The 18,333-nt window shown below is 43.4% G+C and overlaps 1 protein-coding gene and 1 long non-coding RNA gene across 3 annotated transcripts in view; one reads left to right on the top strand and one right to left on the bottom strand.

Annotated features, from left to right (window-relative positions):
* Positions 1-18,333, bottom strand: part of LOC130356436 (polymeric immunoglobulin receptor-like) — a 93,966-nt gene that overhangs the window by 45,951 nt on the left and 29,682 nt on the right. For both annotated transcript variants that reach the window (XM_056557989.1, XM_056557988.1), the window contains exons 2-3: positions 5,985-6,085; positions 127-471 (exon numbers count right to left, since the gene is read on the bottom strand). In XM_056557989.1, coding sequence (XP_056413964.1) covers positions 127-471; positions 5,985-6,039 — 400 coding nt within the window. In that variant the 5' untranslated portion in view covers positions 6,040-6,085. The remainder of the gene's footprint in view (positions 1-126; positions 472-5,984; positions 6,086-18,333) is intronic.
* On the top strand, positions 3,620-9,321 carry LOC130356437 (uncharacterized). Its single transcript, XR_008888880.1, has 4 exons — positions 3,620-3,713; positions 5,949-6,075; positions 8,755-8,952; positions 9,123-9,321. It is a non-coding gene; the product is annotated as an uncharacterized LOC130356437 (long non-coding RNA).

Here is an 18,333-nt window from a genome sequence, read left to right as displayed (position 1 = left end):
CAGTAAAATATGAATTTTTATGACTTGGAAAAAACCTATAAGTTATAAACTGCATATATATATATATATATATATATATATATATATATATATATAATTAATTCTGATTCAGCCTGGGACAGTTACCTTCAGTGACAGCTATAGTGAACACAGCTTTCATCCTGTTCATATCTGTGCCCAAGCCACATATGTAAGTCCCTTCATCAGATTTCCTTAAGTCAGACAAGTTAATGACAATAATGCCTTCAGTTGTATCCTCTTGAATCAAAACACGGTCAACATAGTCCGGATGTACGTAGCCATTTGTAGACGTGATTGTAGTTTTACACTTACTAGACCATCCTCCTTCTTTACAGAAATACTTGCGAGTATGCTTATTGGCCTTGGTAACAGTTGAGTATGCACAAGTGATGGATACTGACCCTTCCACTTTTCCAGTCACATGTTTTGGGCAGACAATTGTATCAGACACTGTATTTTAAGAGAATACAACAAAAAAGGTTATATTGTGCTCCAATTAGAAGATAGCAGGAAATTCTTAGAGAGTAAATAAGCCAAATGATATATTAGAAACCTAGTATTGGATTTAAGAATTCCCTGTGCAGTTTTTAGCAGCTAATAAGTACTGGAAGGATTAAGATTTTTTTAATAGAAGTAATTTACAAATCTGTTTAACTTTCTGGCACCAGTTGATTTAAAAAAAAAAGTTTTCCACCAGAGAACCCCTTTAAGAGCTGCAGACACCGTTGGATATCTGTTAGGGTATAAAAGCAAACCGTACCCTTCCTTTAGCTGATGGTTGCCTAATTTATAAAGTCACCTTTTTAATTCCCAGTCAAGGAGACTGAGCCTAGCTGCTCAAGTGCCACAGCCTGGCACACTTCCTTGCTCAATGCCACATCTCGAAGCACCACTTTGATTGACATACAGGACTCTGTTCATTAGTCAAGGAGGGGATGGGATGTGAGGGCAAGCAAATAGGTATGCCAGGCTGTGGCATTTAAAGCTGTACTCCACTGGAAAACATTTTTTTTTAATCAGCTGGTGCCAGAAAGTTAAACATATTTGTAAATTATTTCTATAAACATTTTTTAATCCTTCCAGTAATTATTAGCTGCTGATATGATCCACAGGAAGTTCTTTTCTTTTTGAATTTCCTTTCTGCCTGACCACAGTGCTCTCTGCTGACACCCCTGTCCATTTTAGGAACTGTCCAGAGCTGGATAAGTTTTCTATGGGGATTTGCTTGTACTCTGGACAGTTCCTAAAATGTCAGCAGAGAGTACTGTGGTCAGGCAGAAAGGAAATTCAAAAAGAAAATAACTTCCTGTGGATCATAACAGCAACTGATAAGTACTGGAAGGATTAAGATTTTTTAATAGAAATCATTTACAAATCTGTTTATCTTTATGGAACCAATTGATTAAAAAAAAAATGTTTTCCAGGGGAGTACCTCTTTAAGCAACTCAACTCTGCCTCCTTTACATTTGGCTGAGAAATAAAAAAGGTAATTATATAAGTTTGGCAACCACCATCAGATAAAACAAAGGTACAATTTACTTTTATACCCTAACAGCTATGCAATGGTGTTTGCAACTTTTAGCAGCAAATTTAGCTGACAGTTCAACTCTAAAATGGTTCCTGCTTTGGACAGTCCCTACATGTTAGAAGGGTTATTTTTGAACAATTGGTTGTCTGTGAAATTCATGAAGAAATGAAAAAGCTCTTCTGGCATAAGATATTGTCAGACCAAGAGATCTTTGTCCTAAACAGGGACATTATGGTATTGAGCAGTAGAAAGATATTGCTTTGTTTTAGGGGAAAACATGCTCTTTAATCTAAACCTATAAATCCCCTTAAAATAGGTATTGGCTATTTTTCTATTATCATTTATTTAAAAGAAAAATAGTCAAAGTAAGGCATCACATAAAAGCTACCATCAAGAAAGATGATAATATTCTATATATATATATATATATATATATATATATATATATATATATATATATATATCAACTCCATCCATTTCTTCTTTCATGTCCCAGCTAAAAATATAAAAAAAAAACTCTTGCTAGTTTTCTATATCTGTACTGTTTATGTGTGTTACATTGTCGTTGCAGCATACATTGAGGTATCACAAATGTGTAAGGGTTCAATATCAGGTTAGTGAATCATTGGTTACATACAGAAATGAGCGAACATTTCGCAAATTTGGTTTGGCCGTTTCAGCAGAACCCTTACAAAACATTCAGTACTGACAGCACTAGTTTTGTCAGACCAACATTTTACTTTATATTACTTTTAATACATTTAATACATTCCTTTGACAAATTGCGCCCGGCCTGGGGAATCTATCCCAAGGTTTACACAACGTTGACTTGCTGGATAGACTACTCTGTGTCACAGATGGCCACCAAAAATGTGAGTAAAGTAAAGTTCTTTAAATTGCCTTACACAATAGTGTACTAGCCGTGTACAGCCTTTAACATCTACACATATCGTCAAAGAGTATACCGTATTTTTCGCCCTATAGGACGCACCGGCATATAAGACGCACCCAATTTATAGGTGCAACATCTAAAAAAATTAAGATTTTGAACCCAATAGTGGTCTTCAACCTGCGGACCTCCAGATGTTGCAAAACTACAACTCCCAGCATGCCCGGACAGCCGTTGGCTGTCCGGGCATGCTGGGAGTTGTAGTTTTGCAACATCTGGAGGTCCGCAGATTGAAGACCACTGCATGGGAGGTAATACGTGTCCCCGCCGCTCCGGACCCGTCACCGCTGCACTGGATGTCGCTCCATCGCTGTCGCCGTGTCCCCGTCGCTCTGGAACGTCTCTGCTGCCGGCCGGGTATCCTCGCTCTCCGTCGTCGCCATCACGTAGTTACGTTGATGACCGCATGGACTGTCGCGATAGGGGTGTATTCGCCGTATAAGACTCACCGACTTTTCCCCCCCAAAGAAAAAGTGCGTCTTATACGGCGAAAAATACGGTATATAGTTCCACAAATGAAGCACTAAAGATTTATTTCTGCAAAGGGACAGTAAATGACTCCTCATTCTCCTGAATCCTTAACTGTAGTATTAAGATTGTATACAAGTGACTGTCTTAATCTGTATTTGCTAAAGGATTCAATAAAGTTAAAAGTTGTTTCATAGAATCCTGGTCTCTGAAGTCTAATTCCTGGGCTTTGTGTGTGGGAATAGCTTAATTTAAAAAGCTGTATGTGACACAAAGAGACAATAGGTAGATAAAATATGTGACATATACTCTAGAGGGTCTACTACCCTCATTATTACCCACATCATTGTCCCAGGGGCTAGCCTCAGAATCGCTGAGCAAGGACCCCTCTACGTACACTAATATCTTCAGTGACTTAGTTGGAGCTACTGTTGTATGGCTCAGCATATCACAGAAGGGCATCCTGTGTCCAAGTACCTGCATCACATATACTAAGCCAATCTGTGTAGGACCATTATAGTAGAGAGCACTAACTGGACGGTTCCTGTATCCTGTCTGTAACTGGATTTTCACTAGCATCACCACTTACCAAGTGCAAACAGCACAATGGAGACTTTCTAGTCAGTATATTTGCTAATAAAGGATCTCTTATAGGGACAATGACCAACTCTTCATCAACTGCTTTCAACCTGTAACCTACAACTCTTTGCTAATGAGATTGTAATTCATTTAGATCTGTACGAAACAGTAAGTATACTTTTCCATTGGTTGCAAATTATACAAGTGCCCCATATATACTGTAAAACTAAACCCTTCAAACAGTCTTGCCCGCGAGCAAACAGACCCAAACAGGCTGGTGCCACAGTTAAATAGCCTTGGGTTCATTGTAATAATTTACATACAGCAAAAAGATCCACTTGCAGCATGCAGTGTATCAGAAACTGAAATGCCCTTCACATAAGGTTCTTTACATAAACTCCTAAGCTTCTCACCCAAAACCTTGCAAGTTCAGTCCCAAAGTCAGTCTATTTGGTGCAGTGTATCAGTATCCCACATACCACAGAGAGCAACGCCTCTCTGCTGCTTTCTGGCAGTGCTCACACTCCTGTGAGATTAGATTCAGGACTGCAATACCCCCCAAACTGGAGTATGGGAGTGACTTTATGTCCAGAACCTTCAGTCAGTCCCAAAACCCAGACGCAAACTCCAGTCTTATGTCACTAAGAGAAGAAGCCTCAGTGATACACATACCTCCCATCCACAGTGTAACTGTTTCTTGCTTACAATGCCATCAGTGCTGTGTCCATATTTTCACAGCCTACACTGGTAAGAATATATCTCACCCAGTGATTTATCCTATCTTTTTTTTTATCATCAGGGCTACATGTGGCACTGTCTGTTCTGTTACCCCAGCTGTAAAGCAAAATGGGTTAAGTGATGACATGGAAACACTGCAACTTTGTTAGGTTTGTTTAAATAATGTAATGCATCATGTGGTAGCCCTTTGGGGGATATAATACAGTGGGGGTGTTGCTTCGGTATATGAGGGGTTAATTTAACCCCTGTCACTCGTGACGCCAGGGTGAGGGTTAATACGCTGAGGTAAATCTTCGGCCTATCGCCACCCTTCCCAGAAACGATAGGTGCATGCTTAAATGAATGAAGGTCCACAATAGGGATGAACTTGAACTTGCATAAACTTTACTGAAGTACTTGCGGTACATCCAATTAACAGCAACAGTCTTAGCAATACAGTCTCTATACAGCTCGGCAATGATTGACAGATGCTGCGGACCATTGACTTATCCAAGACTTAGTAGAATTAGGCTTTGTGCAGTGATCCGTCTGGATTTAGGGGTCTGTTTAGGTCCGGTGATCTTGCGAAGTTAACAGGGATTGAGATAACTCACAGTTTTGTATGAATGGCCGTTGCCGCAAGGCTTGGGCCTAATCAATGCGGAAGATAGCTGCGCAGATCCGTCCTCATCAGCAGCCCACGAGGAAAGAGCAAGATTAATGGCCGCCACTCCCTTATATGGGCAGGGGAAGGGCCGTTTTGGATTGGTCCGAGTCAGCTGTCACTCACCGTTACAAGGCATGGTGGATGAACACGTCACTGGGTCCTAAAGCAAAACTATAGAGTTTTCCACCTGATCACATGACCTGCAGGTCCTGTTACGCTACAAACAGGTAGACAATTCAATATATACACTTGTAATACTTATAACTGTATACATATCAGATAGAACTACTATACATTTAGTGGCTAAGTGAGAGGTGACAAGGGGAAGACTAGAAAAGAGGGACCCCGACGTCCTAGGGACTCTGACTATGGGGACCTCTACATAGGTAACGTATAAAATACGGTACCAGGACACCACAATCAGATGTTGGGGTGTCCCTTAAATATTTTCCCATGTGTTATTGTCTTGCCTTTATCTTGGCGTTTTGCTTGTCCTCATGACTCCAAGGTTAGCCACCTTCAAATATCTCTATCATTGTATTAAAAGGGTTGTGTGCTATGGACAATTCTTTTTTTGTTAGAATGGTACTTCAAAAGCTAAGCTGATCAGAAGATGTTCTACTAATTTATGATCCTGCTGGGGCCTTCAGAACAGGAGAAACCATTTGTCGTCACTCTCCACTCTAACCAAAAAAGAGGGTCCTGAAAGGGAAATCCCCTCTTTTAACTCTTTGACAATGCATTTTCAAGACAACCACTGATAAACAATGCTATTAAAATCTAGATATATTCAGAAATATATGATGCACTGGAGTATTGTCATACAAAACGTGTTACAACAGGTTTATTATTCACATAGAATTATAAATTTCCTGGTATTATTAACTACTTCTTGGTGTTACCCTTTAGTACAACTGCCAATGATACCTTTACTTCTGAAAAGTTTGGTGAAGTAGCTCTTAGCAGTTACTGTATCACGTGTCGGTACAATATTTACTTGATGGTATTTTTCCTCCCAGATCTTTCCCTTGGCTTGATGATTTTGGATGACTTACCAACATTTTGGAATAAGGCACAAGCTATGACAAGCAAGAACACTGCAGGAGGCATTGTACAAATGAAAAACGATTGTTTCTTCCCCACCAGGTAACTAAATCTGCAGTAAGAAGAATAAAAACTGGTTAGTGACAACTGAGGTATAGCAGTAGTGAACACAAGGTGAATACACATGTAAACCAGAAGAACAGGGAACTTGTGTTCCCCATTACTGCTCACTACAAAATCTCAGCGAGGATAAACTTTGAATGGAGCAGTGGTAGAGTGCGCTGCATTACCACTCTATTCAAAGTCTATGGGACTGACAGAAACAGCGATCAGTATAGCGATCAGCAAATCTCCTTCAGTACCATAGATTTTAAAGCCACTTTTATCCGGGTAAATGAAGCCTGGACTATTGGTTCTGTAAGTTACACAAATCTTTATGTTAATTTCACAACATTTTTACATGCAATTGCACAGTGATATAGAAATGCATCATGAAAGGCTGTCACAGAAGGCTATAAGATAATATACATTAGCCTGTTCTCTTCAGGTATTACAATGCAGTTCAATAACTAGCAAGATTACAGTCAGTTACTACTATCTGTAAACAAAGCACTGATATAAAGTGATACCAGAAAATGAATTCTCTCTTAAATGTTCTTTCAATACATCTGTTAAGCACAACCCAGAGGGCTCTGTAGTAGGGATAACCCAATTCCCCTAGGACTCGTGGTACACCGAGAAAATATATGCTTAAGCCCATAAGGCGCTCCTGGGTACACTGGAAGAGATTTATCAAAACCTGGGTAGAGGAAGAGTGTTGCAGTTGCCCATAGCAACCAATCAGATCGCTTCTTTCATTTTTAAAGAGGCCTGTAAAAAATGAAAGAAGCGATCTAATTGGTTGTTATGGGCAACTTCCCCACTCATCTTCCACACAGGCTTTGATAAATCTCCCCTATAGAGTCCTGGAGGCTCAGTATTGCACTATATTACAGAGGTATCCTCTTCTAGATGCAATGCCCAAGAATACTCTTTTTTTGGAGTAGTGTTTGATGGAGCATGTCAGGATTTTTTTCAGTTAGATCTGTGTAGAATCTATAAATAAAAAATAAAAAAAGGAGCATTGCATGCTTCTGGAGTAACCTCTTAAGGACCCAGGGCATACCTGTACGTCCTGAGTCCGCTCTTGTTCTATAACACGGGGCCACGGCCTCTAACAACAGCCAGGACCAGTGGCTAATAGCGCGCGGCACTGATCGCGGTGCAGCGCGCTATTAACCCTTTAGATGCGGCGTTCAAAGTTAATCACTGCGTCTAAAGTGAAAGTAAACTAATGCCAGTTAGATCAGGGGGCTGTCCTGGTGTCCGATCACCGAATGACTGCTCAGTGCCTGAGATCCAGGCATGAGCATTAAAGCAGCAGAATCATCAATCAATGGTTTCCTATGAGAAACCATTGAGCAATGTAAAATATCAGTGTTTGCAGTGTTATAGCCCCTATGGAAGCTATTACACTGCAAAAAAAATCGAAAAAAGTGAATAAAGATCATTTAACCCCTTCCCTAATAAAAGTTTGAATCACCCCCCTTTTCCCATAAAAAAAAAAGGTGTAAATAAAAATTTAAATAAACGTATGTGGTATCGCCGCATGTGGAAATGTCTGAATTACAAAAATATGTAGTTAATTAAACTGCACGGTCAATGGCATATACGCAAAAAAATTCCAAAGTCCAAAATAGCGTCTGATCAATACAAAAATGATACCGCTAAAAATGTCAGATCCCGTTGCAAAAAATTAGCCCTCATACTGCCCCATATGCGGAAAAGTAAAAAAGTTATAGGTGTCAGAAAATGACAATTTGAAACTTATACATTTTCCTGCATGTAGTTATGATTTTTTTTTAGAAGTACTGCAAAATTAAACCTACATAAGTAGGGTATCATTTTAATCGTATGGACCTACAGAATAAAGGTGTCACCAAAGTTTGTTACCAAAAAATGTACTGTGTAGAAACGGAAGCCCCCAAAAGTTACATAAGGGCGTTTTTTCTTCAATTTTGTCACACAATTATTTTTTTTTCCGTTTCACTGTAGATTGTTGGGTAAAATGACTGATGTCATCACAAAGTAGAATTGGTGGCGCAAAAAATAAGCCATCATAGGGATTTTTAGGTGCAAAATTGAAAGAACTATGATTTTTAAAATGTGCAAACACTGTAACGCTCTGTCCCACCCGGGGACTCAAAACAACGGTGGTCTCCCATCCACTGTGATGCTGAGACGGTCCTGCTTATCTTACTGTTTTACATGCCGTGAGATCCCCATGGACCACAATGGGCCTATTGGTTTTAATGGGCAAAAGATGACAGAGTTAATGCACCAGTCATAGTTCCCTATACCATTACTTTCGTTGAGGGGGTGGGCATGACGTCACGAGGGGGCGGGCGTGACGTCACGAGGGGGCAGCCGCAAACACAGAAGCCCGCACACAGCGTTCAGAGTAATGAACTTCCCAACGCTGCGAGCAGTGCTCCGAAAGGCAGGGCAGCGCACAACCCCTTTAAAGAAGGGAGGACTCAATATTCGCGCATATGCGAATATATTTTCGCATATGCACATAAATTTTCGCATATGCGGAAAAAAAATGAATATTCGTAATTACGAATATATAGTGCTATATTCACAATATTCGCGAATATGCAATATTCACGATTTAAATTCGAATTGCGAATATTCGCGAGCAACACTAATGATGATTCATGTTATTCTGGCCACATACAGCCTCCAGGGGGGAATATAAGAACTGTCAGACTGTCAGAGACAGTGGCTCCTCGCTGATTTACTTAGGCTCACAGTCGACACGCTCACACCTTCGCAACTCACCTCTCCCAATGTGGACCCTGCAATCTACCACTTGCAGCAAGATACTCAACTTACCTCATGATAGATGTGGCGCTGTTCCTGATCTGATATACGCAAGTATGAGAAAGTGTTCAATGAGAGTTTATTTTTGGGAAATGTGTTTTACTTTTCATACAAATACTGATATTTTTAAACTAGAGGGGTTTTAGTCAGTGGTTATTAACTAAACAATGCAATGAATTAACAAAGTCAATGACCCAAATATGTACATCCGGAAACATTAACAGGATTAATGAAGACTTCAATGAACAGAAGAAGGTTGTGAAATTGAAGCCAAGAGAACAATGCAAACAACGTGTTTAGCAATAATTTCTTTGCAGAGAAATTCCCTGGAACATTTTTATTTCCTTGTACCATGTCCAAGTATTAACACTTCATTCTTTTTTTCATACTAGGGTCAGATATGGGTAATAGATTAAATAAGCATTTATTTAGCCAGTCATTAACTTGTTTTTTTTTCTGATTATGACCAATGTATAAATCCTGATTCTGTCCAAATTGCCAAATGCCAGTTCAGTAACACATTTACACATCTACAGTCATGGCCGTAAATGTTGGCACCCCTGAAATATTTTAAAGAAAATGAAGTATTTCTCACAGAAAAGGATTGCAGTAACACATGTTTTTCTATACACGTGTTTATTCCCTTTGTGTGTATTGGAACTAAACCAAAAGAGGGAGAAAAAAAAAGCTAATTGGACATAATGTCACACCAAACTCCAAAAATGGGCTGGATAAAACTATTGTCACCCTTTCAAAATTGTTGAGAAATAAGATTGTTTCAAGCATGTGACGCTCCTTTAACCCCTTAAGGACAAGGACAATTTTCACTGCAGGACCAGAGCGTTTTTTGCACATCTGACCACTTTCACTTTAAGCATTAATAACTCTGGGATTCTTTTATCTATCATTCTGATTCCGAGATAGTTTTTTCGTGACATATTCTACTTTATGTTATTGGTAAAATTTTGTCGATACTTGCATCATTTCTTAGTGAAAAATCCCAAAATTTGATGAAAAAATTGAAAATTTAGCTTTTTTCTAACTTTGAAGCTCTCTGCTTATAAGGAAAATAGACATTCAAAATAAATTATGTTTTGATTCACAAATACAATATGTCTACTTTATGTTTGCATCATAAAGTTGACATGTTTTTACTTTTGGACAACATCAGAGGGCTTCAAAGTTCAGCAGCAATTTTCCACCAAATTTTCAAAATCGGAATTTTTCATGGACCAGTTCAGGTTTGAAGTGGATTTGAAGGGCCTTCTTATTAGAAATACCCCACAAATTACCCCATTATAAAAACTGCACCCCTTGAAGTATTCAAAATGACATTCAGTAAGTGTGTTAACTTTTTAGGTGTTTCACAGGAATAGCAGCAAAGTGAAGGAGAAAATTCTAAATCTTCATTTTTTACACTGGAATGTTCTTGTAGACCCAGTTTTTGAATTTTTACAAGAGGTAAAAGGAAAAAATTCTCTTAAAATTTGTAACCCAATTTATCTCGAGTAAGGAAATATCTCATATGTGTATGTCAAGTGTTCGGCAGGCGCAGTAGAGGGCTCAGAAGGGAAGGATCGACAATGGGATTTTGGAGAGTGAGTTTTTCTGAAATGGTTTTTGGGGGGCATGTCACATTTAGGAAGCCCCTATGGTGCCAGAACAGCAGAAAACCCCACACATGGAATACTAATTTGGAAACTACACCCCTCAAGGTACGTAACAAGGGGTCCAGTGAGCCTGAACACCCCACATGTTTTTGATGACTTTTCATTAAAGTCGGATGTGTAAATGAAAGAAATATTTTTTTTCACTAAAGTGCAGTTTTTCCCAAATTTACCATTTTTATGAAGGGTAATGGGAGAAAATGCCCCCCAAAATGTAAAACCCATCTCTTCTGAGTATGGAAATACCATATGTTAGGGCATAAAATGCTCTGCCGTCAAACTACAATGCTCAGAAGAGAAGGAGTCACATTTGGCTTTTGGAAAGCAAATTTTGATGAAATGGTTTTTCTGGGGGCATGTCGCATTTACGAAGCCCCTATGGTGCCAGAACCGCAAAAAAAAAAAAACACATGGCATACTATTTTGGAAACTACACCCCTCAAGGAATGTAACAAGGGGCACAGGGAGCCTTAACACCTCACAGGTATTTCACAACTTTTTGTTAAAGTTGGATGTGTAAATGAAAAAAAAATTTTTCACTAAAATGCATTTTTTCCCCAAATTTTACATTTTTACAAGGAGTAATAGGAGAAAATTACCCCCAAAATTTGTAACCCCATTTCTTCTGAGTATGGAAATACCCCATGTGTGGACGTCAAGTGCTCAGCTGGCGAAATACAATGCTCAGAAGAGGAGGAGCGCCATTAAGCTTTTGAAAAGGGAATTTGTTTGGAATGGTAGTCAGGGGCCATGTGTGTTTACAAAGCACCCCGTGGTGCCAAAACAGTGGACCCCCCCACATGTGACCCCAATTCGGAAACTACACCCCTCACAGAATTTAATAAGGGGGGCAGTGAGTATTTACACTCCACTGGCGTTTGACAGATCTTTGGAACACTGGGCTGAGCAAATGAAAAATTAAAATTTTCATTTTCACGGAACACTGTTCCAAAAATCTGTCAGACACCTGTGGGGTGTAAATGCTCACTGCTCCCCTTATTACATTACATGAGGGGTGCAGTTTCCAAAATGGGGTCACATGTGGGGGGGTCCACTGTTTTTTACCATGGGGGCTTTGTAAACACATGTGGCCTTCAATTCCAGACAAATTTTCTCTTCAAAATCCCAATGGCGCTCCTTCTCTTCTGAGCATTGTAGTTCGCTCGCAGAGCACTTTACATCCACATATGGGGTATGTTCTTACTCGGAAGAAATGGGGCTACAAATTTTGGGGGGATTTTTTCCTATTTTCCCTTGTGAAAATGAAAAATGTAGGGTAACACCAATATTTTTTTTTTCATTTTCCCATCCAACTTTAATGAAAATTCTTCAAACACCTGTGGGGTGTTAAGGCTCACTATACCTCTTGTTACATTCTGTGAGGGGTTTAGTTTCCAAAATGGGGTCACATGTGGGAATTTATTTTTTTGCGCTTATGTCAGAACCGCTGTAAAATCAGCCACCCCTGTGCAAATCACCAATTTAGGCCTCAAATGTACATAGTGCGCTCTCACTCCTGAGCCTTGTTGTGCGCCCGCCGAGCATTTTAAGCCCCACATATGGGATATTTCTGTACTCAGGAGAAATTGCGTTACAAATTTTGGGGTCTTTTTTTCCTTTTACCTCTTGTGAAAATAAAAAGTAAAGGACAACACCAGCATGTTAGTGTAAACATTTTTTTTTTTTTTACACTGACAGGCTGGTGTAGACCCCAACTTTTCTTTTTCACAAGGGGTAAAAGGAGGAAAAGCCCCCAAAATTTGTATTGCAATTTCTCTCGAGTACGGAGATACCCCATATGTGGCACTTAACTGTTTCCTTGAAATACCACAGCGCTCCGAAGTGAGAGAGCGCCATGCGCATTTGAGGGCTAAATTTGGGATTGCATAGGGGTGGACATAGGGGTATTCTACACCAATGATTCCCAAACAGGGTGCATCCAGCTGTTGCTAAACTCCTAGCATGCCTGGACAGTCAGTGGCTGTCTGTAAATGCTGTGAGTTGTGGTTTTGCAACAGCTGGAGGCTCCGTTTTGGAAGCACTGCCGTACGATACGTTTTTCATTTTTATTGGGGGTACAGTGTAAGGGGGTGTATATGTTGTGTTTTACCCTTTATTATGTGTTAGTGTAGTATAGTGTAGTGTTTTCAGGGTACATTCGCACTGGCGGCAGTTTACAGTGAGCTTAGCGCTAGGAGTATGCGCTGCGGCGAAAAATTTGCCGCAGCTCATACTTGAAGCTGAAAACTTAATGTAAATCCTCCAGTGTGAATGTACCCTGTACATTCACATGGGGGGGGGGGGGCAAATCTCCAGTTGTTTCAAAACTACAACTCCCAGCATGCACTGACAGACCGTGCATGCTGGGAGTTGTACTTTTACAACAGCTGGAGGCACACTCGTTGGAAAACCTTCAGTTGGGTTATGTTACCTAACTCAGTATTTACCAACCAGTGTGCCTCCAGCTGTGGCAAAACTACAACTCCCAGCATGTACTGATCGCCGAAGGGCATGCTGGGAGATGTAGTTATGCAACAGCTGGAGGTACACAACTACAACTCCCAGCATGCCGAGACAGCTGTTTGCTGTTTGGGCATGCTGGGATTTGTAGTTTTGCAACATCTGTAGGGATACAATTTAGAGATCTCTAAACTGTGGAACTCCAGCTGTTGCAAAACTACAAATCCCAGCATGCCCAGACAGCAAACTGCTGTTTGGGCATGCTAGGAGATGCAGTTTTGCAACATCTGGAGGGCCACAGTTAGAGATCACTGCCAGTGATCTCCAAACTGTGGCCCTCCAGCTGTTGCAAAACTACAAAACCCGGCATGCCCAAACAGCTGTCTGGGCATGCTGGGAGTTGTAGTTTTGAAACATCTGGAGGGTTACAGTTTAGAGACCACTGTATAGTGGTCTCAAACTGTACCCTCCGGATGTTGCTAGGCAACTTACCAGCTTCCGTCGGATCCAGGGAGCCAGCCGCACGACATCACCGGACTCCGATCTCCTCCACCGATCGTCGCCCGCAGCCTCGCCCGCGGGGTAAGTGGACTCCGGCGCCGATACCTGTCGGTTTCCCTGTCCAGCCCCGCCTATTGTGGGTGGGCAGGACGGCGAAACCAAAAGTAAAGCCCAATCTGCTATTGGTGGTCGCGTCTAGACCACCAATAGCAGGAATAGGAGGGGTGGCACCATAGACCCGTATGACACGGAATAGGCGCAAATCGCAAGTGTGAATACACACACTGATGACCCCCCTGGGCATTTGCGCGGGGTGCCAACTGAAAGATATCAGCAGTCACCCCGTCCGGTCCCTGCCCGGCACGCGGCAGGGACCGAAATTCCCACGGGCGCACACGTACGCCCTTGGTCCTTAAGTACCAGGGAGCAAAGGCGTACCTGTACGCCCTTGGTCCTTAACAGGTTAAACTCACCGGGGGCAAGTAACAGGTGTGGGCAATATAAAATTCACACCTGAAAGCAGATAAAAAGGAGAAAAGTTCACTTAGTCTTTGCATTGTGTGTCTGTGTGGGCCACACTAAGCATGGACAACAGAAAGAGGAGAAGAGAACTGTTTGAGGACTTGAGAACCAAAATTGTGGAAAAATATCAACAATCTCAAGGTTACAAGTCCATCTCCAGACATCTAGATTTGCCTTTGTCCACAGTATGCAACATTATTGTTACGCCAAGCGCTCCGGGTCCCCGCTCCGGTCAGATCCACTGACCCGGGGCGCTGCGATACCGCCTCCAGCCGGGATGCGATTCGCGATGCGGGTAGCGCCCGCTCGCGATGCGCACCCCGGCTCCCGTACCTGACTCGCTCTCCGTCAGTCCTGTCCCGGCGCGCGCGGCCCCGCTCCCTAGGGCGCTCGCGCGCCGGGTCTTTGCGATTTAAAGGGCCACTGCGCCGCTGATTGGCGCAGTGGTTCCAATTAGTGTTATCACCTGTGCACTTCCCTATATCACCTCACTTCCCCTGCACTTCCTTGCCGGATCTTGTTGCCATCGTGCCAGTGAAAGCGTTTCCTTGTATGTTCCTAGCCTGTGTTCCAGACCTCCTGCCGTTGCCCCTGACTACGATCCTTGCTGCCTGCCCCGACCTTCTGCTACGTCCGACCTTGCTTCTGTCTACTCCCTTGTACTGCGCCTATCTTCAGCAGCCAGAGAGGTTGAGCCGTTGCTAGTGGATACGACCTGGTCACTACCGCCGCAGCAAGACCATCCCGCTTTGCGGCGGGCTCTGGTGAAAACCAGTAGTGACTTAGAACCGATCCACTAGCACGGTCCACGCCAATCCCTCTCTGGCACAGAGGATCCACTACCTGCCAGCCGGCATCGTGACAGTAGATCCGGCCATGGCTCCCGCTGAAGTTCCTCTGCCAGTTGTCGCTGACCTCACCACGGTGGTCGCCCAGCAGTCGCAACAGATAGCGCAACAAGGCCAACAGCTGTCTCAACTGACCGTTATGCTTCAGCAGTTACTACCACAGCTTCAGCAATCATCTCCTCCGCCAGCTCCTGCATCTCCTCCGCAGCGAGTGGCCGCTTCTGGTCTACGACTATCCTTGCCGGATAAATTTGATGGGGACTCTAAGTTTTGCCGTGGCTTTCTTTCCCAATGTTCCCTGCACCTGGAGATGATGTCGGACCAGTTTCCCACTGAAAGGTCTAAGGTGGCTTTCGTAGTCAGCCTTCTGTCTGGAAAAGCCCTGTCTTGGGCCACACCGCTCTGGGACCGCAATGACCCCGTCACTGCCTCTGTACACTCCTTCTTCTCGGAAATTCAAAGTGTCTTTGAGGAACCTGCCCGAGCCTCTTCTGCTGAGACTGCCCTGTTGAACCTGGTCCAGGGTAATTCTTCCGTTGGCGAGTATGCCGTACAATTCCGTACTCTTGCTTCAGAATTATCCTGGAATAATGAGGCCCTCTGCGCGACCTTTAAAAAAGGCCTATCCAGCAACATTAAAGATGTTCTGGCCGCACGAGAAATCCCTGCTAATCTACATGAACTCATTCACCTAGCCACTCGCATTGACATGCGTTTTTCCGAAAGGCGTCAGGAGCTCCGCCAGGATATGGACTCTGTTCGCACGAGGCGTTTCTTCTCCCCGGCTCCTCTCTCCTCTGGTCCCCTGCAATCTGTTCCTGTGCCTCCCGCCGTGGAGGCTATGCAGGTCGACCGGTCTCGCCTGACACCTCAAGAGAGGACACGACGCCGCATGGAGAATCTCTGCCTGTACTGTGCTAGTACCGAACACTTCCTGAAGGATTGTCCTATCCGTCCTCCCCGCCTGGAAAGACGTACGCTGACTCCGCACAAAGGTGAGACAGTCCTTGATGTCTACTCTGCTTCTCCACGTCTTACTGTGCCTGTGCGGATGTCTGCATCTGCCTTCTCCTTCTCTGCTGTGGCCTTCTTGGACTCCGGATCTGCAGGAAATTTTATTTTGGCCTCTCTCGTCAACAGGTTCAACATCCCGGTGACCAGTCTCGCCAGACCCCTCTACATCAATTGTGTAAACAATGAAAGATTGGACTGTACCATACGTTTCCGCACGGAGCCCCTTCTAATGCACATCGGACCTCATCACGAGAGGATTGAACTTTTGGTCCTTCCCAATTGCACTTCTGAAATTCTCCTTGGACTTCCCTGGCTTCAACTTCACTCCCCAACCCTGGATTGGTCCACTGGGGAGATCAAGAGTTGGGGGCCCTCTTGTTCCAAGGACTGCCTAAAACCGGTTCCCAGTAACCCTTGCCGTGACTCTGTGGTTCCTCCCGTAACCGGTCTCCCTAAGGCCTATATGGACTTTGCGGATGTTTTTTGCAAAAAACAAGCTGAGACTCTACCTCCTCACAGGCCTTATGATTGTCCTATCGACCTCCTCCCGGGCACTACTCCACCCCGGGGCAGAATTTATCCTCTGTCCGCCCCAGAGACTCTTGCCATGTCTGAATACGTCCAGGAAAATTTAAAAAAGGGCTTTATCCGTAAATCCTCCTCTCCTGCCGGAGCCGGATTTTTCTTTGTGTCCAAAAAAGATGGCTCTCTACGCCCTTGCATTGACTACCGCGGTCTTAATAAAATCACGGTTAAGAACCGCTACCCCCTACCTCTCATCTCTGAACTCTTTGATCGCCTCCAAGGTGCCCACATCTTTACCAAACTGGACTTAAGAGGTGCTTATAATCTCATCCGCATCAGAGAGGGGGATGAATGGAAAACGGCATTTAACACCAGAGATGAACACTTTGAGTATCTGGTCATGCCCTTTGGCCTGTGCAACGCCCCTGCCGTCTTCCAAGACTTTGTTAATGAAATTTTTCGTGATCTTTTATACTCCTGTGTTGTTGTATATCTGGACGATATCCTGATTTTTTCTGCCAATCTAGAAGAACACCGCCAGCATGTCCGTATGGTTCTTCAGAGACTTCGTGACAATCAACTCTATGCCAAAATAGAGAAATGTCTGTTTGAATGCCAATCTCTTCCTTTCCTAGGATACTTGGTCTCTGGCCAGGGACTACAAATGGATCCAGACAAACTCTCTGCCGTCTTAGATTGGCCACGCCCCTCCGGACTCCGTGCTATCCAACGTTTTTTGGGGTTCGCCAATTATTACAGGCAATTTATTCCACATTTTTCTACCGTTGTGGCTCCTATCGTGGCTTTAACCAAAAAAAATGCCGATCCCAAGTCTTGGCCTCCTCAAGCGGAAGACGCCTTTAAACGGCTCAAGTCTGCCTTTTCTTCGGCTCCCGTGCTCTCCAGACCTGACCCATCTAAACCCTTCCTATTGGAGGTTGATGCCTCCTCTGTGGGAGCTGGAGCTGTCCTTCTACAAAAAAATTCTTCCGGGCATGCTGTTACTTGTGGTTTTTTTTCTAGGACCTTCTCTCCGGCGGAGAGAAACTACTCCATCGGGGATCGAGAGCTTCTAGCCATTAAATTAGCACTTGAGGAATGGAGGCATCTGCTGGAGGGATCAAGATTTCCAGTTATTATTTACACCGATCACAAGAACCTCTCCTACCTCCAATCTGCCCAACGGCTGAATCCTCGCCAGGCCAGGTGGTCTCTGTTCTTTGCCCGATTTAATTTTGAAATTCACTTTCGGCCTGCCGATAAGAACATTAGGGCCGATGCTCTCTCTCGTTCCTCGGATGCTTCTGAAGTTGAACTCTCTCCGCAACACATCATTCCTCCTGACTGCCTGATTTCCACTTCTCCAGCCTCCATCAGGCAAACTCCTCCAGGAAAGACCTTTGTTTCTCCACGCCAACGCCTCGGAATCCTCAAATGGGGCCACTCTTCCCATCTCGCAGGTCATGCGGGCATCAAGAAATCTGTGCAACTCATCTCTCGCTACTATTGGTGGCCGACTCTGGAGACGGATGTTGTGGACTTTGTGCGAGCCTGCACTATCTGTGCCCGGGATAAGACTCCTCGCCAGAAGCCCGCTGGTTTTCTTCATCCTCTGCCTGTCCCCGAACAGCCTTGGTCTCTGATTGGTATGGATTTTATTACTGACTTACCCCCATCCCATGGCAACACTGTTATTTGGGTGGTCGTTGATCGATTCTCCAAAATGGCACATTTCATCCCTCTTCCTGGTCTTCCTTCAGCGCCTCAGTTGGCTAAACAATTTTTTGTACACATTTTTCGTCTTCACGGGTTGCCCACGCAGATCGTCTCGGATAGAGGCGTCCAATTCGTGTCTAAATTCTGGAGGGCTCTCTGTAAACAACTCAAGATTAAATTAA

Source organism: Hyla sarda, chromosome 2 (genome assembly GCF_029499605.1).
Source record: "Hyla sarda isolate aHylSar1 chromosome 2, aHylSar1.hap1, whole genome shotgun sequence".
NCBI classification, from domain to species: domain Eukaryota; kingdom Metazoa; phylum Chordata; class Amphibia; order Anura; family Hylidae; genus Hyla; species Hyla sarda.
The sequence above is the reverse complement of the archived record's forward strand: the minus strand, read 5'-3'. Positions and strand labels throughout refer to the sequence as shown.